This window comes from Periplaneta americana, chromosome 10 (assembly GCF_040183065.1).
Source record: "Periplaneta americana isolate PAMFEO1 chromosome 10, P.americana_PAMFEO1_priV1, whole genome shotgun sequence".
NCBI lineage: Eukaryota > Metazoa > Arthropoda > Insecta > Blattodea > Blattidae > Periplaneta > Periplaneta americana.
In genome coordinates, this window is record NC_091126.1 from 82,062,901 (window position 1) to 82,090,759 (window position 27,859).

The 27,859-nt window shown below is 35.3% G+C and overlaps 1 protein-coding gene across 4 annotated transcripts in view; it reads left to right on the forward strand.

Moving 5' to 3' along the window:
* Window positions 1-27,859, forward strand: part of LOC138707830 (serine-rich adhesin for platelets-like) — a 1,123,723-nt gene that overhangs the window by 1,080,133 nt on the left and 15,731 nt on the right. For 3 of the 4 annotated variants that reach the window (XM_069837793.1, XM_069837795.1, XM_069837796.1), the window contains 2 exons: window positions 9,599-9,679; window positions 24,614-24,770. In XM_069837793.1, coding sequence (XP_069693894.1) covers window positions 9,599-9,679; window positions 24,614-24,770 — 238 coding nt within the window. The remainder of the gene's footprint in view (window positions 1-9,598; window positions 9,680-24,613; window positions 24,771-27,859) is intronic. The other variant, XM_069837794.1, reaches the window with a different exon arrangement.

The window sequence follows — 27,859 nt, forward strand, 5'->3', positions numbered from 1 at the left end:
GGCCTCTTGTCCCATATCTTTCACTAGTTTTTACTAATTTTTATGCATGTAGATCTGATATATTATTTTAAATAGATCAACCATTTTTTATGTTGTGGAACGTTAATATGATAGGTTCTCTAGGTAACATGATTACGAAAAATAATGCAATATACCATAATGTAAAATAGGAACACCTCAATATAAAAATGCGCTCGTTATTGGCGTCTTTCTCTGAAATGATAACTATATGATAGATACGCCAACAGGATCGAAGTAATGAATTATTTTTCTTCTTCTTCTTTTTATTCTTCGTATGAATATAGTTGTGCAGCACACACTGATGATATGCTATATTGTATATTCTCCTCAGGTGATGGTTCAGTAAGTTATTTTTCAGAATGCTCCTAGCAATAAGTGAAGGAAAAATATGCCCATGATCCCTTTATTATAATTAACAAAATTTCAATAAGTTATACGATGAAAGAGTAATGGAACGGAAAAAAATTCTCTCCGGCACCGGGATTTGAACCCGGGTTTTCAGTTCTACGTGCTGCTGCTTTATCCACATAGACATCTATGACGTAGTACACAGGGCGGCCACTAGAGGGAACCCAAGAGTTGGAACTTAAACTGAGACGATTCTGTCCGACACCGGGATGAGTATCCGGTGTGGCTTAGTGGATAAAGCATCAGCACGTAGAGCTGAAAACCCGGGTTCAAATCCCGGTGCCGGAGAGAATTTTTCTTCGTTCCATTACTCTTTCATCGTAAGATGACGCAGAATATCTGCATGGAAATATCATATGTACTTCGGTACATTAAAATAATATATATTTCAATAAGTTGTTTAACTTAGGCCTAATAACATCTGGAGACTTACAATATTGATAAGTGTTATAACACATTTGTTATTATTGAAAATTGTTTGTGTGAATCTCTTAAAGATGCCTTGAGAGTATACCTTATTTGTACATATTATCTATTTCCTTCCTTACATTACTAAATCAATGAAAAATTGTGACTTGATGACGAGTATGGATTTGCACAGAAGAAAAATATATATTATTTCAGCTCTATTTAATGCCAAACTTGCGATTTATTTATTTCTTTTTTTTACTTAATATTACTCTGTTAGTGACATGATGCTATATCGCTCTTTACAAAGAAAGGAATTAAAAGTATAACAAATCCTTGAAAAAAAATGTACAATAGAGTGTTTTCTAATTACGTAATTTCATTGTGGTTAGGTTACCGAAAATTCATGATATTGAAGGAGTGCATGGAGAGTGAATAAATCGGAAATTAAACGCAAATGGAGCTTATTCTAATAATTATGTGACATCGCAACTAACGGAAAGGAGAAATAAAAAATGCATCTACAGTACATTTCAATATTGTAGTCTGCATTATGGATTTCAATTTAATATCGAACTACGTAAGATTTTTAAAAAGGGAAAAATGATAAATTGATTCGTGTTCATTATAATAACACACATTCTGTGAATACAAATAAATACTGAAATTGCTCTCGTTCAGATATCGGAACAGTTTACATAGTTACATGTCATATCAGCATCATTTAAAGTTGAAACTGGTGTAAAAAATGTTTGTGCCGACACGAAAGCTAACGAATGGGATATATTTAACACAACGAAAATTGCAAGTACGTAACAACAAATCCAAATCAAACTCATTTTCACCTGAGAAACTTTCATATTCAACTAAAGCGTTGAAAATGAACATCCGTTAGAAGTGGTAGCAACCCTGCAAGTTGTTATAAAACTCCCTCAATCACACTTCTAAGGATTAGGGCTTTGATCTTCCCGTTTTACGAAACAATTCTGTATAAAGTAAATAAAATTAGACATAGGCTGTTGTCTTAACAATGAGATCACAACACTGAAGTGGATTCTTATTGTAATTAGTAGCACAAATTTACTAAGAATAATTATTTTTTCTGTAACATTGTGGTTGTTGATTATTTGGGTTGACGATTAATATTTAAAGTGATGAACAGATGATTAACTGAAAGTGCGTTGAGTATGAATACAGGGTGTTAAAAAGTATCCAATATTTTATGAGGTGATAGTATGCGTTAAAACAAGAAAAAATTCCTAATAAACATAGGTCCTACAACACATACTTTCTGAGATCTGAACACTGGTCCATTGGAGGTGCTCAGTTTAACTTCCATTTATGGCAATGCATTTTTCTGCCCTAGAATACAGATAATCGTACGGTAGTTGACACCCCTGGCATGGAATACTGATACGTTGCAAGGCATACTGAAAATAAAAGTTTAGTTGCAGATATGAGCAGGGTTCAGCAGAGATGATGTTGTGAATTTTCGTATTCAGCATGTGTGGACTGATGAAAATTCCCATGCACTTGAAGAAACAAGGCATCAGCACCGATTCTCAATAAACGCATGGGCAGGCATTCTTGGCGATAGATTAAGGGCCATACGTATTACCAGAGATTAACTGGGCTCGTTATCAGGACTTTCTTATTAACGTATTGCCTACCTTGCTGGAGTATTTGCCATGTCAGCAAAGCCTACAGATGTGGTTCATGCATGATGGCACACCAGCATATTTTTTCCGCAATGAGCGTGAACACCTGACGCTGACATTTCAGGACCGCTGGATTGATTGGGGAGACCCCACACCTTGGCCTGCTCGTTCCTCAAATCTAAATCCCCTAGACGTTTGGTTATCAAGAACAACCAGGTAAATTTCAAAGAGTGCGTGATTCCTTACGCCGAAAGGCAGAGGAATGCATTGCCATGAATGGACGTCACATTGAGCACCTTCTATGAACAAGTGTCCAGATCTCAGAACGTATGTGTTGTAGGAATCATGTTTATTAGGCTTTTCTTGTTTGATGCATACTAGCATCTCCTAAATATTGGATACTTTTTAACACCCTGTATAGCAATTATTTTGTCAAATTCCCATTAGATTCCATTTGGTTATTTATGATCCTTTTAGTTTGTCTCAGATTAAAAACTAGATACAATCAACTATAAAAGTGAGAGTTTATAAATGTAAAATTGTTACCATAAATTTACTTTGATTCAACGTAGTGCCTTTTTGTATCACATTATTCTTCAGACAGGTGTAGCATTTTGAAGGAACTTTCTTTGTTCACGTTCATTTCTCTTGTGGACTGTAATAGGTACATTTGTCTAAAATTATTGATATTTATTCCATGTAAATAGCTTATAATGCGCATAGTTTATTGTATAGTGTGATGTAGTTCTGTAGCTATCAGAACGATATTCAAGTTGAATTGTTATAAGTACTGATGTTCGTAGTTAGTCTTGTTACAAATTTAGAATTGTAAAGCAACACAGGTTCAGAAGTAGCAGTTCAAACAGTAAGTATTAGCATTTAAAGAAGTAAAATTTGTGTGGTTTATAACTGACCACTTGGGAGAATAGGAGAATCTACTCACTTTTTGCACATATACTTTCTTTAAAAAGTTTGACTTGCAGTAGGAGGTCTTGTCTTTGCAAACCAGTAGAAGTAGCCTTAAGCAAAGGCATGTAGCTTACGATTTTTAAGCTGTTGGCAAAGTGCTTTCACATTCACCATGTTCAATTTTATGCACAAAGTCCTTGATCGCCTATTTGATAAAGTGGCAAAGGTTCAGCCTTCAGACTATGCAAGAATTTTTATGATTGCTGGCTCTTGTGGGTGTCCCACCATTTTCTGTATAATATTGTGAACAACTCACCTTTGTATTTTCTACGTACATGTTCAACATCATAACCTATGTAAGACAGCTTTAAGCATGGAGTTGCCAGGTTTCAAAATTCAAAATGAAAGAGATTTTGGAGATTGTGTGATAGCCAGGGTTTCAAACTCGAGTGATATTGTGGAAATTATTGTCAAATTCACAAGAACACATAATCAGCATCTTTTAACAATTAAGAGCGTTATGTTTAAGGGGACTGAGTAGTCTAAGCGTATGGCTGTTATGTATGAGTGAAGAAATTTTGTTGTTACTCTTCTACTGTTGAATATAGGCTGGGAGGTAAGGTAGTAAATTAATTGACAGGAGCCGTAGATCTCATTATTTAGAGTAAGTTTTGTCAAATAAAAAAATTATAGGACTTACGGATAGTGAGATAATTACAAGTGTTTCGAAAGCGCTGACGGCAATTGCAAGATGTCTCAACGCCGCATAAGTAATACCCCACACCCCATGCGGTCAGCGACTTGAAGGGAGTGAGTCAAGTTCAACTACCTTTCACCGTGAATCTTGCAGCAGGTGAGAGGGAAGGGCGGCAGCAAACAAATGTACTGAGCTTCGGTGCAATACTTCGCCAGCTAATCTGGGGATAAATCTTCGCACAAAAATGACCTACGTAAACTCTGGATAGGGACGTAACTGCTATTTGTTTAGTTTCTGTAATTTAATGTCAGAAAATGTAAATTAATACTCGAATGGACAAAATAGCTCGTGTCCGGGCGCAGTTCAACAATGAATGCAGAATTATCAATTTACAATGCAATACACTAACAATTCAATACTAAGTATGGCGTAATAATTTTAATGTAAGCAAGAGATACGTAAGCAAGAAATAACATGAAAATCAGGAAACTATGTCAAAATTAGTGAAAATATTTAGGATTGAAGTTTCAGTTACAATTAATGAAAAGGAAACTGATGAAACTTAGTGAACAAGATGTAATTAACATTACAGTTTATTGTTTTATACATCACTAATTCTGGGCGTTAATAATGAAATAAAAATTAATAAACTCTGTAAACCACATTCCAATTACATCTTACAGGTACTGTTCAAAATGTTCACCATCAGCGTGCGTGCAGCTTTCACATCTTCTAGTCCAATTATGACGAACTCTGGCCATTAGTCCTTCATTGTTCCGAATTTCTTCAGCGGCCAGGATCATATCTAAGTACTCACGATTTGTCAACTCTGGCATCTCGTAGTTTTGAAATAAACTAAACTGTATCGCTGTACGTCCAAATGCACACTAATGCAATGTAAACATCACAACAGCTGATCAGTTGCGAGTACTACGGTACGCAAACTGTCTGCCGTCTCGACAGCGATGCCAGAATTTTAGACCTTCTGTACGTGACTGTACAATCAATGTTTCCAATGTTTCTTCAATCGATTAATTCGAAATCTATGAATTTTCTATTTAAAATATTGCTGCAACGTGAACATAAAAAACGTTCTCTCCGTTGTTATACAAGAAATTAAACCCTATTTTAAATAGTATTAGTAAAATTCGCGATCGAAATGTTGGCATAAAAGTATCATTTCTTCAAAAACTTCGCAAAAACGAGCAAAATGGTATTATACTTTTTTGTTGGTTATATTTTAAGTAATCACATCCTACAATTAATGTACTACCTTACCTTCCACCCTGTAAGCTTATATCAATTTACAATTTGTACAGCATACACACAATATTTGCAGGTATATTTTCGTTTTTAGATTATCTTTCTACATCATATACTTGATTTTATATAAATTTGTATACCTGAAAAATATTGACTAAATCTGAGTTTAAAGCATGGGTGTTGTAGGAACATTTTTCTCAGAAACCCTTTGCGTCGTAAAATAACCTATTAAAAAAATACAACAAACAGTAACGTTCGGTTGGGGAAGAGTCAGGATCAGTGAAGAAAATACCAAGCAGCCATCATCGTTAAATCAGATGGTAGCGCCTTTGCGTACTGATAACCCTGAGCTATGCTTAGGCGTGGGTTCGATTCCCGTTTGGGTTGATTAGCTGGTTTTGTCTTTCCAAGATTTTTCAAACCGTAAGGCGAATGTCAAGTGATCTATGGCGAATCCTAGGTTTCATCTCGCCATCACTAATTCCATCGACGGAAAATGACATAGTAGTTAATACAGCATCGTTAAATAACCATGTAACAATTCCAAAGTCGAGGAACACTTACAATGAAAGAAGAGTATGATGATGTTCAGTGACAGTATGGACAGTACTGAGTGTGCTGTGACGGTGTAGCTAGATTACGAGTGGATAAATTCAAAATTCAGTATATGAAATAGTAGTTAAAGAAATTAGAGTTTTTTACGTCCTACTGGACGGAGTCAGACATTTCAAGGGTTGGTGTTACATGATCAGTCCAGCGAATATTGCACATATTATGAACACGTTGCAGTCTCTGCGCCAAATGACTCTTAGGTCAGTGAACAGAGTATTGCAGTAATCGAAGGTCGCACTTGGTATTCTTCTTGGGGTTCTCCCATTCGGAGCTGTAAATTCAGCCCCACTCGTGAAAAATGTGGTAAATTGAGTCCCTGCAAAGTAAGATGTATTGATAAACTGAGTCACTGTCAAGAAAATTTTTTATAGGTAAACTGAGTTCCAGCTAAATTTCTTCACGACAAAATCTTACCTCCCACTTTTTCCTAACTTAGGACTGGCAGGCATTTAGTACAAGTAGTAATTGATTGGTGCGGCTAAACATTTTATCACATTTTATAGTTAAAATGTCCCGCATCGTGGCGTCGTGGTCTAAGGGATCCTGCCTGGGACTCGCGTTACGGAATGCGCGCTGGTTCGAGTCCTCATGGGAGAAGAAATTTTCTCATGAAATTTCGGCCAGTGTATGGGACGGGTGCCCACCCAGCATCGTGATGCACTTGGGGAGCTACATTAGGTAGCGAAATTCGCTTACTCAAACCTGTTATAACGGCTGGGGGGGGGGTTCATCGTGCTAACCACACGATACCTCCATTCTGATTGGATGATCATCCACCTCTGCTTCGGCATGTGGCCGTGAGGCCAGCAGCCGGCTGGTCGGTCTTGGCCCCTCGTGGGCTGTAACGCTACGGATTATTATTATTATTATTATTATTATTATTATTATTATTATTATTATTATTATATTTAAAAAAACAGTCGGTCCAATGAGATGGTGGAAGTAGTAGTAGTAGACATTAGATCGTCAGTGAAACATTCCTCGACGTCTTCTGGATGTAAAAAGGGAAGCTCGAAGAAATAGACTACTCAAGGAAACTACTTTTTTCTGAATTTATCCACAATTGTCAACTATTAACTTTGGAATATCGTACAAAATTATAACAGCATAATAAATCAAATATATCTCTACGCATTTTTGTCAGGTATGCCGGGACTCAGTTTACCTATACCTATATGATCCTAAGGACTCAGTTTACCTGTATGGAAGTAAGAAAAAACTACTCGGGACTCAGATTACCTAGCCCCCTCCCATTTTCCCGCGTCAGGCGTTACCGTCCGATTTCCATTCCGTCATCATTTCATAACATTACACCAACGACGGCCGGTAACGCACGGAGGGGTCTGGTCTGTGTACTAGTGTGGTTGCCTGCTCGAAACCTTGAAACGCAGCGAACCTCAGTGTATCAGTTGGGAATGCGCCTAGCTTGAGGTTTAGCGTAATAAATCTTCAAGGTCGCAATGCTGGGTCGTAGTGTCTCTCCCGAAATTAAATTAAATCCAAAATGTATTGCATATATATAATTTGACTTGTATTTATTCACCAATTTAACATCGTCTCTTACTTACCTTAAAACGTCCTTACAAGAAGGATTGAAATTCGTCATTATTTGTAATTGAGCCTTATTGAACTCATCAGGAATCTTGAGAGCTACTGCTATTAGCTCAGGTGGCAGGCGCGTTTGTTTACTGAGGCGGAGTTGCGCCCGAACGTTGGTTCGATTCCCGCTTGCTCTAATTATTTTGTCTTTCCGAATTTTTACCAAAACTTAAGGCGAATGTTAGGTAATCTGTGGCGAATCATTGACCTCATCTCGTCAAACACCATCTCATCCTATCGAGTATTTAATAAAGCTTCTTTAAACAAACCAAAAAAAAAATAATAAAAATGTTGTTTCTTATGTTTGTCTATTTATTATTCCTAAAAGAAAACCCTCTCTCAATGAGGGCATCGGATCCTGGTATACGCGTCAATTTCGCTACCCATAATGAAATTACTTAATTCTAAATGTAATAAACACTGCATACGTACTTTTTACGACATGGAAAAGATGGCTCGGAAGACAAAAGAGAGTAGGTTAGCAGAAGGACTGGTGTAATCTATTGTCGAAGACTGAACAAACGTCACAGAAGTTTACCAACAGTGGGGCAAATAATAATAAACTTAGTATATTCAATGTGAAAAGACCAATCGCGTAGAGCGAAGTGGAACTTTATCGCGTACGTTTAATGAGATTAATACATTTTTAAATGAATGAAATATTAGATAAACATTCATAAATACTTGAGCCGAGGGGTAGTATAAAATAAGTGTGGAATATAGGAAAACCTGGCAGATAGGGAGACCTGGCAACCCTATTTTAGCAAATAGAAATTATCAGAATTTTGAGCCAATGTACAGTACCTATCGTTCCAGATCCCTTTAAAGAACTTAATTTTGTATGTATACAACCTTTTCACCATTTTCCCATATTTTTGTAATTATATGGTTATGTAGTCACGAAAATGCAGATACCTCAAAGTTCCATTCCCATCTGAAAGTCTGTTCTGTTCTTACGAATTCAGACACTTTTAGTTTAATTTAAACACCAGCAGCACTTGTCTTTCCAAATGTCCTACTCTACACTAAGTTAATGTTGTAATGAATTCTTAAAATTACACAAGAGTAGATATCGATTATGTTATGTACATGTTACAAGTTTTTCGGCATAACATGTATGTTAAGAAGTAACGTGTAATTCTTTCTTTGAAATCGATTTGGCTTCCTCTTGTCCGTAAAAATAAGGATACTTTTTTTTTTCAAATGTCCAAATTGTATTAAATCATGATATTTATTTAATACTGTCAATATTCTCATCATTCTTAAAACAAAAAGAAAAGAAATACAGGCTTACTCAGTGTTGGAATAATTTATGATTGTATAACAATCAATATATTATTCATTTCAAAATGGGCCTACTTTAATATGCGTTAGCCAAATTAAAATTGACTGTCGAGAAAACATGCAAATCTGACAGTTTTCTAAGTAACAGAATTAGTCAGGATTCAATAAACGTTTGAAATAAATAAAATCTTCTTACATGTAAGGCTTATCTGCAATAAATAATGCTATTTCTGTTATAAAAGAATGACGTGTAACATTACGGTACCTATCGTAACATGAAAATACAATGTGCTCATTTAAAATTCTTTAACTGAAGTTCGAAACTAAAAAGATAAAATATTTTTATTTTTTTCTGCATATGCTTAACACGGCATGCTACATGATATTCTTAAATTTCATTTAAATTGCAGTCGTGAGTAAATATTTCTCCTGTATCGAGAAAGGATTTGCACTGATTTTTTTTTGGCTTATCGAACCTTGTAGTCTAGATTTATTTTCTTACCAAATCTCGAAAAGAAAAATTTTTGACCATCGCAATGACGGATCATTTCAAACTGAAACCATTACCTTTCCTGCATCTCTGTACCTAGTCACGTTTTTAGATGTTAGACAACACGTGTAGCTTGTAAGTAACCTAAGTGAAGTCATAGGCCTGCACTCCAGACGAAGAAAGATATGAGGTGCATGCTCATGTGAGAATGCCAAGTAGTGTTGGCAGTCATATCTGTGTGTTGGCCAGGTGAATCTGGAACATCAGGTGGAGTACTACTTGCAGGGTGCTGAAGAACAGCGACACTTCAGTCAAGGTGAAAACTTGCAGGTGAGTGTGTATGACTATGTTGTGTATTGCTTTAGTGAATGTTAAAGCTAGTGAGTGAAATTTAGGCAATTGTTATTGCTTATTCTGCTGCAGAAAATTTGTTTCAAGCTACTAATATAAACAGCATCCTTATTTATAGATCGTAGATATCTTATCAAACTGTCTACAGTAGAGTCTCGATTATTCGACTTTCGATTAACCGAGGTTCCGTGTTATCCGAGCCCGAAAAAAATACTGTAAATAACGGTTGCGTTTCCTTCGGTACTGTACAGTATTGCACCTTAGTTACTTTTTTAAATGTATACGTACTGTATTTTTAAACCTGATATTAATCTGATTTGTCCATTCTATTTAGTCTCTTAAGTAAAGAGTTTGTCTAATTTCTAATCAAAACACATTTTTTCAGCAACCATCCGTTTTATCCGAGTTTTTGCTTCTCCGAGGTAGTCTTGGTTCACATTAACTCTGATAATCGAGACTCTACTGTACTTCTTTCGTTCTAAAAGAAAGCGAAACTATGTGAAATATCTCATCAGGAACAGTATTACAATCGTTTAGTTCTAACATCTGTCACAACAATGGATACATAGCGCAGGTGAAATAGACATTGTTGTAAACCATGTTTATATGTTTTTTTAGTTAAAAATATGTAAGAGAAAAGATACAATCTTCAGACCAAATGTAGTTACATTTCTTTTAATTTATTATGTTGCCTTAAATTTCTTCACTAGCATGTGTTCACAGACATGCCAGTGTTTGGCACGAGATGCAGTAGATACAACGGTTAATATTTTGAGTCAAATTCAAATACTAGTCATATCCGACTTACTTATTTATATAAAATATTTTAAATTGACTAATAAGTTTCCAACACTACACTCATTCATGTTGGTACCGAAGTATGGATGGTGGTTTACTGCAATATTACAGGGAGTAATTTTTTTGAGTACGTTAGGACATCGACAAAATTGAAAACAAATAATAGTCCTATTCTTGTTTAAAGCCATTAACATAATCAAAAATGCATGCATTTAAAATTTTGTCGTTTGTATGGCTTTCTCTAAATAACGTTATTATTATAAAGCATTTTGAGCCATGAAAACTCTTGGCTGCTGTTTTTAAAATGTAATACCACTTCGCCCTGTCCTGACAAGCAATATTTCAGCTATAATATATCTATAAATATTTAAGTTCTTTCTTCAAATTGTCCAAATATTTGTCTTCCTAGTGGTCTTTCCCTAGAGGAGTTTCTGTGAACACCCTTTCTATTCTTGAACGTTACTGGCTTTATTTTGTGTGGTTAACTCATTCTATTGACGACTTAAGTGGCTTAATTTCTTCATAATGTATTTAATTAATGTAATTCAACAGTCTTGTTACATTCTAACTTCCTCTTATAAATAACTACTTAAATTCTTAGTTGAAACAATCTCTCTGAACTTTCAGTTGCTAAATTTCGAGCATTCTAATTATTATATATAAATAGTTGGAAATGTGTCTGTTTTAAATTTGACGTGCCTGAATTTCTAACGTAGAATGCACCGTTGAGATTGTAAACTGGTACTACGAGCCTCAATGAGAACGGAAAATACCCTGTTGCCAAATGCTTCGTCCTAAAAGAGTGCATTTGCATTATCGCAATAGTACACTGGGTAGATTACGAAATGATGACGATAATTAGCAGTGTTGCTAATACAAGTTCAGGGAAAACCGCCTGGCAAGAATGAAATTTCCCCGAATCCTTATATTATCAATGTAAAGAAATGTTACTTTGCACTGTGAAAAGTTAAATAATCACTGAACTCTACATGCTGACTGTTTTTCTCCGTTAAGTAATACTTATCTAAAATCCACTAAACTAGTGGAAAAGCCACTAATTTGGCAGCACTGGAGTTGGCGGGTGTGTCGGAGTAGTGTACAGCCTCAATGGTTTATTCCACGTCGAAAATTCAAGGATATTAGATTCAAAACTACATATTTCTAACAACTTTCCCCTCTTTCCAATTTTTTCTGTCTCCACTAATAACAGAGTTTATGTCGCCGCAATTTTGAATCACTCTGTATACAGGGTATAAGGGGTATAAGTGCCATTATTTTAACCGATGATTATTCATGTCATAAGGAAGAAAAAATATCCTTACATTTTTTTCCTAATTGCAATATTTAACTAATTCTTAAAGTTTACAATAATAGACGTTTTGCAACGTTGCTGGATGGGGAGGAGGAGTTTAGAAGTACACAGTACAACTCAAGTGGTGAGGAAAGGCGTTTAGAAGTATACAGTACAGCTCAAGCGGGTGAAGACATACCTCTACAAAACAGATGCTCTGTTCTAACGCAGGAGCGACAATACTGTTGTTTACATAAAACGAGCAGCAAATACAAACTTTCAATCTCATTAATACAACGTTATGGTAAATTAACATTTTATGTAACAATATTCCTCCTTTTTTAATTGTATGTCTAAAGAATAAACAATAATGGTTTTCTGTACAAAATAACACGAACTTTTTTTCTAATGCAACATTTTAATCTTTCCCGCTTCCGTAAAGCAGTATCATTTTTAAACAAATTTCTGGTTGTGTGATTGTCGAAACGGGTTAAGAGACTTCTAGTTTCTAATAATCGTTGGGGAAACTGCTACAAAAGTTCGCCGATTAAGGTAACCTTCTTTGAGGAAAACGCTGACGGTACATCCTTTTTGCCTCACTTGAATTACGACGACTTTCTCCATAAATTAATTACATACGATATTCCTAAACTGTGAATGACATTGTAAGTTGTTTATCGAATACCCTATACTGAACTGCCATCCGCTCGGCAGTAGAGCTATGGACAGGGAGCTTGAACTCAGCTTACTGGTATTTATATCTGTGCAGAGTACTGCCTGCTGAACATTGCCACGTCTCTCACGCCAGAATATTAACAAATTTAATCATGAATTTTTATTTAATTTCACGAAAACTTAATAGAACACACAAATATTTATTTAAACTAATATTAACTCTTTGCTACATGTACCTACTGATGTAATTGTTTTCGTAATTTTACTAATGATATAAGCAGTATAACGCAAATAAAATAACAAAACACTTTTTTTTTTCTGGGAAAACTATCAGGTTTTAATCCTATGTTGTGTGGACATTTTTTGATCCTGTAGACTGTCCCCGACGACTGTGAAAAGGACGGCACTTATACCCCTTACACCCTGTTTATAACGAAGATACACGTGAATCACAGTTTGATACAAGTGCTATGTCTTACCTGTATGAAATATCGAATGAACATTAAGCTACACAAAGATTAATTTTTTTGTACCTACAGAATATTAAGCGATAACGTCAAAGTAAAAGAAAACAAGATGCCTTTAACCTTAGCATCTACTGCATAAATTCGTTGCATGCTTTGTATAGTGTAACGTAATAACATTAGGAACCACTTAGTTACATGAATGACACACAACATTGGAATGAAGGAATACGAAATCACTTTTAACTGGATTAAGAGCTTTGCATCACACCACGTGCAGACCTACACAGGAAGTTCCTAGCCCAGCCTTGTGCTTTCTGTACGTTTTAATGCGTTAAAAATACCCACACTAATGGCACATATTTTGTATACCCTACAATCTCCCTGTACAGTTACTCTTTTTCATAACATTAGTCTTCTTGTCTGTCTTCCAAGGGACACCGTTAGGGCCTAATATTTTTATTCTCCCTATTCAAGTAATTGTTTTAACTCTAAAAAAAAATCACTAACCATCTATACACAATAATCTACCACATATGCTCAGATTATGTTTATTAATGACGTGACCAGTTCCAGGGAGCCAGCAAAATAAGAATGTACATCGTCGTTGTTCCGGCAATAACTCCTATGTGCAAAATATACAATTTTTGAATAGGAAGAAAAAACTCATTTATTCTTCCTATGGCAGCCGTACATAGGAGACTGTGAATTCTTACATTTTCGAAACGAAGAAATATAATTACATATAGGAGATTTTATTATTTGCTGTATCACTATTTAAGTTATTTAATAGAACAAAAATCTGAAAATCGATAAATATGTCACATAGGAGTTATTGCAGGAACAACGACGACATGCATATTAAATTAGACCAATTGTAAATGTGCAATCTGTTATTGATATTAAGTTCTACTCGAAATAAGTTACTACAAAATATAATGCAAGATTTCTTCATGGAAATCAGCCGAACAGTAAAGGATGGACCAGTGTAACTGGACTTTTGATTCAATTTTGCAAAGGAGCATTACAGTTTATGTAATCAACACAAAATTATTTGTGACAGAGTTAAAGGACTTATGACATTTTTATTTTATTTTCATTTATATTTTATAGTTTGATTCGCAGGCCTCTATGCACAGTCGCGTTTGAGACCGCTCTTCAGGTTGTCTTGAGAAAACACCACAGAATTCTAATCCATATTCAAGTTATTGATATGCGCTTGAGATTGTTCCAGGATATCATTGCTAATGAGCGGTCTTGCGACGATCTCAGTTGGCTGTGAGAGAAAAAAATTATTGCTATTTTTGATAGCGATTTTATCGAGCTTCTGGATTTTATTGAAAATTAAGATGGCATTGTGCATGAATAACGTTTCCCAAGAAGAAATTTTAGAGAAAATGAAAATCTGCTACAACTTTACAACGATGAGCAGCTTTGCAAACGTTACAGATTCACAAAAGACAAAGTTCTAAATGTAATTTTATTCTATTACCGGTTGAAGAACGAAGGATCATGGTCTTCATATTCTAAGAATTCTGGAACTCTTGAATGCCCAAATATTTTATGCAGCTGGAGACACTCAAGTGAGTATAACTTAAAGAAATCACAATTTTTCGAAAAAGTCCCGCATTTTTTACTTTCTAATTGCCTCAGGCGGAACAGTATTTGTTCCGAAAATGTTTTATCGTTCATCTTCGTGTGTCTATTTCTTAAATCAGGTTTCCGATAGTTTCGATAATCGATAATATATTGCCCGTGCTGCCATTTAAATTATACATTTACCACCTGCATATTCCAAAAAATTAATGTTGGCAGCATTGATTGGAGCGAATTATCAGTTCCCCCAATTCTTCTACTTCTGTTTTCCGTTGATGGCTCAGTTGTTGGCCGTTGCGATTTGTTATTTGTGTAATGAAACAATTTCTGTAATTATAAGAAACGGACAGTAAAACTTATCTACGACTCAATTTCATGCTGTACTGTGTTCCTCAGAAGTCCCTCTTTTTTTCTTTTTTTTTTGGCTCTGCTGTCCCTCATTTTTCACATGTGTAGATGGTCAAACTAATACCAAATCAGCTAGGTGTCCTTAATAATAACCTTAAAGTGTTATTTGGGAATCAAAAAATGAAAATAGTTTGAATTGTGGTACATATTAATAATTTACATTACCGGTAAGTAATTGAATTGGTTAATGATATCTTCTTAGAATATATACAACAATAATAGCACATGCTGTGGCTCCATTATTTTTAACTTATTAGTTTACAATTTAGTGTAAGAACACGAAACAACGTATGATCGTAAGCAGTGCTGATTCGCGATCACTGGTCACATGATCACCAATGACGACATAAATGTATGAAAACATTCGTCTTCAAAGCGGTTATTCTCGGGATAATCTCAGGATTGTCTCAAGTCTAAGACAGGTCTTGACCTATTCTTGGTCTTGAGAAAGTCTTGAGAATATGTTGGCGTTGACTGTGCATACGGACCTTAGTACTGCTCTACAGCAACTACCGAAACTACTACTACTATTACTATTACTACTACTACTACTACTACTACTACTACTACTGTCCACACCTGTGGAGTAACGGTTAGCGCGTATAGCCGCGAAACCAGGTGGCCCGGGTTCGATTCCCGGTCGAGGCAAGTTACCTCGTTGAGGTTTTTTCCGGGTTTTCCCTCAGCCCAATATGAGCAAATGTTGGGTAACTTTCGGTGTTGGACCTCTGACTCATTTCACCTTCATTATCACCTTCATCTCATTCAGACGCTAAATGACCTAAGCTGTTGATAAAGCGTCCTAAATGACCTACTAAAGAACTACTATTACCACCACTACTACTACTGCTGCTGCTAATACTGCTACTGCTACTACTAATACTGTTACTAGTGTCGTGTAATGTTCGAACATGAGAGGGGATATTAAGATACTGCAAGCTTCGCCCTACTCCATAGGTATTCCAACAGTACGTGGAAGTTAAGCATGTAAACTAAAATAATCGAGTCCATTGAAAACCGGTAAGGGGCGTTATGTTCGGTTCAAGTTTTCCGAGTTTCTGTAGAATCGAAGCTCCCTTTACTTTTATTGAATCTTCCCCTTTCCTTACATATGTTCGGTGCCTTTCTCCTTAGTTTCTCCTCTCCCTGTGCCCTTATGCTTTACCTGCATAAGAATGTTAGGCACATATCCTGCGAAATTACGCACAGTAATCAGTACCTATAGGTATTTTTTCTTGTTATTAATATGACTAAACATTCACAAAAAATATACGCATAAATAAATCAAACAAATTATATAAAAACGCATATATTCAAAGTACCGACTAGTATTGTAGAATGTTCAAACATGAGAGAGGATGCCAAGACATTGCAAACTTCGTATTATTCCATATGAAAAAATCTTATAGCAAGATGTGTGCTCAAATCCTTAAACGGTTTAAAGTTGTGTCCTGCAATGTTCGAACATAAGAGGCAACCAAGACATTACAAACTTCTTATTTTATATGAAAAACTAATCCCAAGATCTGTGCTAAAACATGAAGAGATGGGAGTGGAGGACAGCGAATAGTTTTATAGCAAGGTGAAACAAACATGACAGGCCTTTTTTGCAGAGCGAACATCGTCATACTCGACTAGCTTGAATCGAACATAGTGCCTGTAATACTTGCATCATCCGTATACTTACTTACTTACTTACTTACTGCCTTTTAAGGAACCCGGAGGTTCATTGCCGCCCTCACATAAGCCCGCCATCATATCTCACCTCCCTCAAATCCATTTTAATATTATCTTCCCATCTACGTCTCGGCCTCCCCAAAGGTCTTTTTCCCTCCGGCCTCCCAACTAACACTCTATATGCATTTCCGGATTCGCCCATACGTGCTACACATCCTGCCCACCTCAAACGTCTGGGTTTAATGTTCCTAATTATGTGAGATGAAGAATACAATGCGTTCAGCTCTGCGTTGTGTAACTTTCTCCATTCTCCTGTAACTTCATCCCTCTTAGCCCCAAATATTTTCCTAAGAACCTTATTCTCAAACACCCTCAATCTCTGTTCCTCTCTCAAAGTGAGAGTCCAAGTTTCACAACCATACAGAACAACCGGTAATACAACCGTTTTATAAATTCTAACTTTCAGATTTCCATCATCCGTATAGTCACACAAATATTGTTACCGAGCAACTGTGATTAATTGAATATTATGTGAAGAATATTTTCTGTCGATAATTGATATAGTAACAACTGTCATGTATTTTTAAAACTTAATGTGACTTACCTGTATATACGTACAGTATATTTCTGATGATGTTTAATTATATTTTTAAATAAAAATTACCTTCCTTACATCTAAATAAAACTTCACAAGAATAAATTGTTCTAAAATCCTTTCTCAGCTAGAAGCATGAAGGGATGAGAGGGGAGAGCCCAGCGAACTTCAAGGGCACGGATCATACAAGGCGCATGTCCGAGCGAGCTACGACAGAACCCCTTCTTCAAAGCAGACTACGTTTCTTGTCACGCTCGACAAACTTAACCGAACATAGAGCATGAAATGCACGACACTAATGGCGAAGTGCATCAACATCGGTTAAAAACGCAGTAATCATAGATTACGAAACGACGGTTAAACAGTAGCCGTGGTTAAAATGTAATTTCTGTGCACCATTCTTAATCACCGAATACTAAAACATGGCTAGCTGACACCTGATTTAACCAGAGTAAAGTCTATGATGGTACATTGTTTCTACAAAATGACTAAAGAAAAACATCAATACCTCTGCAAAGATAATAGTCAACGTCTAAAAACGACTGCGCTCACTACGTTCTACATCGAAATGAACGTGGCCTACATTTTCGCGTTGCATTTGTTTGTCTTTGAGCGCTGTTAAATTTGCGAGTTGCAGTTCTTTGTTTTTCAGTACTGTTAGGTTAAAATCGTACAAAATGGAAAATTGAATGCAAAAATGAATATATCCCAATGTGAGGTTGAAGTATCGATAGACTTAATTACTAGATTTAAATATATTATGCCTATACAAAAAAGATATAATCTCCATAAAGGAAAAGGATGCAGTAAATTAGTAGGAATGTGTGTACGATCTTGGACCCCATTTACACCAGGGAATTGTGCACTATCCTAAGATCCGTCCATAACCTTTCTTTGTTCAGCCAGTGACATAGAGAAAGAGATATTCGAGTATTCCCTTTTAAAATACAGAAAATAACAGTTGCATAGAATAGTAATATAAGCAGCCGATCCATAGGAGAAATATGACTGTTCTTGTGTTATTTCAAGTGATCCATTTGTAGATTTTGATAAACGAAATCTCTCCTGAAATTTTCTGTCACCCAATTCCTCGTAATAATTTTCTCTTTCCACTAAAGAACGTTCACGCTCACGCTCTATACAAGTAATTCAAGTACTGTACAATAATATCGTCTTCGAAATAATCACCTGTGGCTCTGGCCGCCATTTTCCTTTACTTGCTCTACTAATCGTTGGTTATCTCCTTTAACCGCTAGAATATGGCCGGTTAGAGATTACTGTGGTTAACCTCCTATTTAAATCGTAACCGAGGTTGATCCACCGTAAAAATGCTTAATCAGGGGTTAGGTGACAATTTTAACCGATGGTTACACTAACCGACGTTGATGCACGTGGGCATAACTACTACTACTACTACTACTACTACTACTACTACTACTACTACTACTACTACTACTGTTAATACTACTACCACTACCACCATCGCTCTTATTACTGCCTCTATCATTCCTATTATTACGTCCCCACAACTTGTCACAATCATCACTACCGTTAGGACTACATATAACACCACAGAGCTCTGAGTTATGGCTAGTTATGAAGTCTAATACTTTTTATAATTTACAAGATATCTAAGATCAATCCCATTTTTATGGTAAAGTATTAATGTATGAGAAGAAAACAAACACTTTTATATCATTGTCACACGCGGTAAAATGTAAGAAAACTGAGAAGAGAATTAAGAAATAGGCATTATTATACAGTAGTTTAGGACAGTAGACACTAACGGCTTATAATTGTATAATTCTATTCCAGACTTCAATAGAAAATATTACACTTCATTCATGGAATTGTTGCCTTGACATCAGTATTACTGCTTTGTTTGTTAATATCACACATATCATTGCTATTAATTGCGATGGGAACTAGATATGATGTTAGACAATAAGAAAGTGGCTTGTATTTGTGAAATTTCATTCCAGATTTGAATATATAATACTACATTATCAATCTCTGAATTTTTTGACTTGACATTTGTCTTACTGGTTTGTGTTTGTTTGTTAATACAACACATTTCACTACTATTAATTATATTCAAAGAGAAACCTGTGCTGTCTCTGTTTATAGAACTGTTAGTTATGAAGTGGAATGGTTTGTTTCATTCAAACGGTGGGAAATAATTTTTCATATTCCTGTCAAATGAGAATCATGTTTCTTTTTTCAGAGCGTCATACCAGTCATTCATATCCTTTGGATGCTGAATTTAAAACACCAGTGTCTTTTACCTTCCTACTCTCTTAGGGCCTATATGATCTGTAATATTATACATATTGAAACTTGATCAGTGTTGCAATTTTGTTCTTCACTAAATAGTTATTTTTTTTGTATAAATTGAAACTTTTTCACTGGAATGTGAAGTTTCTAACACGAGTCATGGGCGACTGAAATTACACGCGTGCGAGAAAGTTCACGCCACACACACACACAAGCTGCACATATAATTTCATTTATTGCAGTAAAAAGACACATTTTCTAGAAGAAATTTATTAAAACCTCTTTAAGTTATAAGAAAATAACCTAAGATATCCACATGGAACAGAATCTGTAATAAATTACAATTAGGTCATGGTTCGATCTTTAAAATTAATAGAAATAGTATTCTGTTTCTATTGTGACAAGTGGTATAAATTACAGAGCAGGCCATGAGGAGTGCGATAGAGTTATTTTACCACACAAGTGTTATAAAGTAACATTATTTCACGGAGCCCAAGAATGGTTTGCTCTGCATACGAAAAACTGTCTAGAAAACTCCTGCTTTTTGTTTTGTATTAAGATAATTTTTATGGTCGCATTGATACTAAATTGATATCACAAAATGTCCATTTCAAGACATTCGCAAAAAATAAGTATCAGTGAGATTTTTTTATAATTAACGGTAAACTCTGATATTGTGCATTAGTGAATATTTCCGTTCTTATTGTTATAATCCCTACATTCATAAACAAGGCTTCAGGAATTACTTTCATTATTAAAGTATTTTTGCACGACGCACAGTGGGACGGATTGCGATTCTAGCCGGAACAAAATCAAGTTTCACATGTTCTCATTTTTATGCGTGTCTATCTCAAGTTGTTGCTAATGAATCACAGAATGCTTATCTATGAGAAAGAAGCTTTGACACTAAACATACGGACGTCACACAATGATGTTGACGAGGATTCCCTTCCGTAACCAGTTTTATTGCTCAGCCACGCTGAAATAGTGTAAGAAGCAAGCTTGTTTTCTGTGATTTGGGAGTGAAACATTTTGTGATTCTGAAATGGAAAATGAAGAACAAGGTTGGTAGATAATTATTATATAAATTTTATGTTCATAATAACTTTGGATTTTTAGAAACGGCATGTTAACTAAACGGCGGTAAATGCGATTTTTTAAAACTATTTCTCAAAGTAAACGTTGACTAATAATAGGAGAGTCACACAGAGTCACATTTATTTTTATGTCAGAATGTAGGTTTAAGTGTGCACTTCAAGACTAACCTAGTTTCATTTGCTCCTACTGACCGCTCTGCATGTGGTTAATTTTTTTTTTCAGACTGGGAACCGCTACCGGTGATTTCGCGCCGTGATCTATTTCCAATACTTGAGTCCACACCTGTGGAGTAACGGTTAGCACGTCTAGCTGCGAAACCAGGTGGCCCGGGTTCGGTTCCCGGTGGGGGAAAGTTACCTGGTTGAGGGTTTTTCCGAGGTTTTCCCTCAACCCAATATGAGCAAATGCTGGGTAACTTTCGGTGTTGGACCCCGGACTCATTTCACCGGCATTATCACATTCATCTCATTCAGACGCTAAATAACCTAAGATGTTGATAAAGCGTCGTAAAATAACCTACTAAAATTTAAAAAAAATCCAATACTTGCCAATAAAAGTGGCGACTTAAATGAACTATATAGATATGTTTGAACAAATTATGTATTGAAACATGTGATTCTAATAGTGAGAAGTGCATTTGTAATATTTTGAAAAATATTAGAAGTAATTTTAACAGATGTTGGATGCAGTGTCACCGTAAAAAGGATTATTTTCTAAAAAAACATTGTTCTTGGCAGGTCAGAAGCAACAACAAAGATATTTTTGAAGCTAGAAAACTGGGGCTTATTTCTAGATTTCGCTCTCAATTAGGTCTTCTTACTGACAAACCGAAATCTGGTGGTCCTGGGACATCAAATGATGGCAATATAGCACTTTTTTTTTTGAAAACCCACTAATTACAGCCAATATTACCGGCATTAGTAAGACCTCATTCACAGATTTTCTGTAATTTTATGCACCATTTCATGTGGATATTCAATATACAGTATATTGAGGCGTTTGAGAAGTAAACCAATGATACAGCCCATTTATATGTACAATAGATATATCCATGGTACTACATGCCATCCAGCGTGCATAAAATACTTATACATGTAGGAAAAATTGCAGAAACTGCGATACTTCCTATTGGGATGTCATCTGAAGATGCTCAAGAGGCAAGGCACAAACATTTACAAAAGTACAGGTTAGGTGGTCTAACCTGTACAGGTTAGGTGGTCTAACCTGTACTTTTGTAAATTTTTGTTGGAAGTGTCCTCGTGAGAGAAACTTAGATGTCCTACACATGTTCTTAGTATCTTCTGATCCCATCATATCTCAGATCAATCGACATCCAAATACAAGAAAATCAAAATTGTAATTTGAGATAATTAAACTGCTACAAGTACCAGCTGCGAGTGCCAAAAACAGCACTGCTCAACTGCAACCTCAAGATGAGGACGACATTAGCGCTAGCGGATCCGACACTTCTGGAGATACAACAGGTGCTTCAGATTTCGTAACATGAGTCATAAAATTTACTACATATATTACTTTTTTCTATTTACTTTAATTTTTTATTTGCATTAGTTTTGTGAAATTTATATTACTGTACGATTCTTTTTTAATAAATAGCCATTCTATACTAAAATAATAATTCTCATACAAACATTTCATCAAATGTCATAATAATTTATCTTCATTTTGCTATTTTCAACGATTCGAAAGGAATTTATCAATATTAGATTTTGTTCCGGCTAGAATCGCAATCCGTCCCACTGTGCGACGATGCGTTATTTCGTGCGTACCATTGTTGTAATTTAATTATACTACACGCTGACTGTTCATACACATAAACTCTAGAAACAACAATGTTATGATAGCTTAACTCATTTGTTTACAGGAAGATTACACAGTCAGTTCTCATCTAATCCGTAGCAGCCTCATGAAATTTAAACCAAACTTTAAATCAAAATTAAATGTACAAATAGTACAGTTGAAGGGTTCAGAGCCATAGCGGGCCAAGCGCCATTTATTAAAAACGGAGAAAGCAAGGGTTAAAGTTAAGTAAATACCATAACTTAATGAAGATTGACATATAATTTAATTTTAATGTGCATACTTTACCTTACTTGCTACATGTTTCGTTAAATTATGGTAATCACTTAATTTTAACTCTCCGTTTTTAATAAATGGCGCTTGGCCCACTATGGCTCTGAACTAGAGATGGGATAAACTGTTATTTTTAAGAAACAGTTTCGACTGTAACTGTTTCATGAACGAAACTGTTCCAAAATAACAGTTTCAAAGAAACAGTTTCATAAGAATATGTTTACAACATCAGTGCCAACTGTTCCAAGTGTTCCAACTGTTTCAACCTCTCATCTGCTTCGGGAACATGTTTCAAGGCCCTTGAATCGTCTTCAAATCAGCTGTTCATTGTATTATGACAACGAAAGATAGTTTTCGTAGGTTACTGTTAAGGGTACAGTAAATAACTACAATTCAAAATAAATCGATTTTAGTAAAAATAACGCATATAATCCTCGGAGAGTTTAATAACGATGACATTAGCCCAAGATATTTTTCGCGGTATATTAATAATTAACACTATGTTAGGCACCATGAACATATTCTCCATCAATGGACAGTTAATAATTAATATCAGATTTATTAGGGAATTTGATTCGTACAATTAAATTCCGCGATCCTACATAGGCTACTGTTGTACGAAGGCCGTGTGGAACATCGATATTATATCTGCTTTCGATTGGAGGTCAATGATTGCGCGCTACACATGGCCTTTGCAGACAGCAAAGAAGAGGAAAACTGTTTAGAAACTGAACTGTTTATCTCTTGGAACCATGTGGAACGTTGAAATCATCACTGGAGCAGTGTAACGCTCTTTGGAACAGTTGGAACAGGTTATATCACGAAACTGTTTCGTATCAAAACAGTTTCATTTGTGAAACAGTTTCAAATAAACTGTCCCAGCTTTTTTTACCCATCTCTACTCTGAACCCTTCAATTATTACTACAGTGTATCATATTATTTACTGCAACTTGCGGTAAGTAAATTGCCTACAAAAATATTACACACAGCCAGTCCTCAATACATTCAAATTATACATGTTATAGTTTCTTGCACAGTATGAAATTAAAAACTATTTTCATTAAATTTATTTACTTAAATTTAAACTACGGTCATTGTATAAAGAATAGTAAGCCTATACGCTACTTGTTTGTTAAGTGGCTAAAAAATCTCGGAAGTAGAAATCAACTTTTCTGCGATTCTCTTACAATGCATTTACACCCACACTTTGCGTAATATGGGCTAGTATTTGATTTTTTTTAGTATCAATTTCTGTTAGTTAATTGGTTTGGAGTCCACACCTGTGGAGTAACGGTCAGCGCGTCTGGCCGCGAAACCAGGTGGCCCGGGTTCGAATCCCGGTTGGGGCAAGTTACCTGGTTGAGGTTTTTCCGGGGTTTTCCCTCAACCCAATACTAGCAAATGCTGGGTAACTTTCGGTGCTGGACCCCGGACTCATGTCACCGGCATTATCACCTTCATTTCATTCAGACGCTAAATAACCGAGATGTTGATACAGCGTCGTGAAATAACCCAATAAAATAAATAAATAATTGGTTTGGTTACAACTAAATATTGCACTACTTAAAATACCTTCTTGTCACTAAAGATTATGAACATTTATCACAGATCTGTGCCATTGCCATGTGTGTAATGAGAATGATATACGATTTCAATAATATATTTGAAATTTTTGTCATATGTAATTTTAATAAGATGTAAAATTTCAGAAACATGTCTGAAAATTTTGTTATAATTTAAATATTCTTTTTTTTTCACATATTATGTCGATTTTTGTCTAGGAACACCAATGTTGGAGTAATCAGAAAAGAAACTGAATACAAAATCCCGGTGCTAGAAAGGAAGAAGAAAGTTTTCATAAACTGTGAAATCAGAATGACTGTTATGTGTAAGTCTACAGTTTGCGTCGACTGAATATTTTGTTTGTTTTTCCTGCCTTTACCAGTACCAGTACCGACAGCTGTGGAACCTGAGGGCTACGTTGGCAAAAGATGAACAGTTTTGCACGCAGAAACTTTCTGATAGTGAAGAAACCATTGCATCTACAGTTACAACGATGACAGCGTGTAAGCGTAGTCGATCATCAATTGAAATATCACCAGGTAAGTTATTAATCGGAAATAATTGTGAATTGATAACACATTTTAAGAAAATCATTACTTAAAGATTTCCTGTTCACTTTTGGGAAACCATTTCTAATTTTTCAGATAACCCATAGAATATTAAAAAATAAATATGAATCTTTGTTTCACAAAACACGTTCGAGGGCGAAGTTTCACTTAATTGGAAACTGCAATGAGTTACTTCTTTGTACTTTGTCGTCAATTCTTGTTGACGTATTAGGCTCTTGCATTGTCATGATGTTTCCTAGAGAGATAAGACTTTCTTTCATGAATTATATTTCCTATTCTGCCCCCTATTAATTATTTGTTCGATTCCACAATCTTTCTCGCTATCATAACTTAAATACTTGGTCACAACACGATAAAACGCTAGAAATGTCACTCTACACATCATCTTTCACTGTTGCTACTTCTCGTCACTGGAATTCTCTGCCGCCTGAAGTCAAGGGCTGCCGAACCTTGATTTCTTTGAAATATAAATTAGAAGAATATCTTATGATGAGTTCCCAGACCTAACGCGTTGCAAATATTTAATACAATGTATTCCACTGTGTTTATTTTCATTTTTTGTTTCTTATTTTTATTGTGTACAGGCTACTTAATCCAATTGTCTTCGTAATGTTATTATGTAAATAGTATTTTCTTCTAATTTAATATTACTATGGTGTACCAGAATACATACGGAGTTTTAGTTCAGTAATTATGCTTTTCCGTATGGTAAAGGATCGGTAGAACGAAGAAAAATTCTCTCCGGCACCCGGACTCGAACCCAGGTTTCCAGCTTTACGTGTTGGTGCTTTATCCACTAAGCCATACCGGATTGAACTTCCAATGCCCATAGTAGATAAAGCACCAGAACGTAAAGCTGGAAACCCTGGTTCGAGTCCCGGTGCCGGAGAGAATTTTTCTCCGTTTTACCGATTCTTTACTATTCTAATTTAATGCTTATATGTTTACCGCAGTGTTCATTTTTGTATACTTTTTATTCAAATGCCTGCTTATGACTTCATCATGTAAATCGTGTGTATTTGTCACGTAACACCAGTAGGCCTATGTATTCTACTATGTTTGGTTTTTATTATATACATTTTATTCAATTATCGGTTTATGTTTAATTACGCGAATCATAGTTGCTTCTAACTTAATACCAATACGTATTCCAATATGTATATTTTTATTTTTATTGTGTACACTTTATTGAATCATCGGCTTTTGATTTTATGTGATTCGTATTTTGTTGTAACAACATTAATATGTATTCCACTGTGTTTATTTTTATTTTATTAGATGAGTTTTTATTTAAGGGTATATGCACGCGAACGACCACAATTATTATCAGAAAATGCAGGCTCTAAATTTCTAAAATTTTATAAGGAAATGAACTCACAAGGTCGAAAATTACAAGGTACCACAGCAAGACATATTAGAACTTAAATATCTGATAAAAGTATAAAAAAGGTTACTGATAACATCGACTGATTACTGTACAGGATACATATCATATCATATCGCTGACACTGGTTTATGAATACGAAAAACTTTAGTTCGCTGACCATTCATCGGAAGCCCGCGCTAAGAATGTCTATGAATATGGCCCCTGAAATTTTGTACACTGATTTAACATGAATTTATGCAAAAGGTAGACTACAACAAGGCCCATTTCTTTGAAAATAGAAAAATTAGTATATTATAGATTTTTTTTATTAATTTGTCCTACAGAATAATATCTGTAATATTGACAATTAATGTGTGAGGAGAAAAATTCGCTCCGGCGCCGGGGATCGAACCCGGGTGCTTGGCTCTACGTACCAAGCGCTCTGACCACTGAGCTACGCCGGCGCCGGAGCGAATTTTTCTCCTCGCATATTAATTGTCAACATTACAGATATTATTCTGTAGGACAAATTAATAAAAAAAAATCTATAATATTCTCATAGCTGCAGTGCATATATTTGTAAAGATTACTGTGCACGTAACTGCGGAATCCCGGCCAAACAAGTCACTCTGCTGAGTGCGCTCCTAGTATAATGACAGTTGACATTGGACATATACGTCAACATATATGCCTAACTTGGAGTCAGGCCACAAAGGGAAACATTGAAGGAGGAGGGATCGGTCCGGTACTGTGGGTTGAATTCGGCGTAGCTCAGTGGTCAGAGCGCTTGGTACGTAGATTCAAGCTCCCGGGTTCGATCCCCGGCTCCGGAGCGAATTTTTCTCCTCACATATTAATTAGAAAAATTAGGTCACAAACATTATGCAAATTTTAATATATTTTATATAGGACAAATAAAAAAAATAATTGTATTAAAATAAACAACTCTACATGTCAGAGAGTAGTCTACTTTTCAGAAATAAGTGTTTATTACATGCAGGAAAAATATTAAAGATGACAGAGAGACCATAACAATGTTATGGTTACCAAATGATGTAACTGCAGAATTTTTTTGTTTTTTTTTTTTCATACTCTGATAAAACTGGTTTGAAAAATGTTGTTACTAACTTTTTTATACGTTTATCAGATATTTAAATTCTGATAAGTCTTGTTGTGGTACCTTGTAATTTTTACCCAATTGTGAGTTCATTTTCTTATAAATTTATTATAAATTTAGAGCCTGCATTTTTTGATAATATTTGTGGTCGTTCACGTACGTATATCCTTAACTGCCTCTTTTGATATCATTATGTGAATCGTATCTGTATGTAATTACTTAAATCTGATACACTTGTATATTGTACAGTTGGCCCTCTTCCAGGTTAAGTAATAAAGTTATTATTATTATTATTATTATTATTATTATTATTATTATTATTATTTCTATTATTATTGACCCAACGTCCGTGGACGATCGATCACTGGCGATCTTCTGTTATAGTCACTCTGATCAAAAACAATTGCAGCTACTCTGAAACCTGTCACTTCAATAATTTCAGATATAATTTCAACAGTAACATTCTGTTCAATGTTTTGTCAAAATCATAATAGATAGACTGCTTCCACTCAATTGTTAATCCTCTGTCCATTACAATTCGAGCATTTCTGTGAGGTCCCAGTATCGAATCATCCC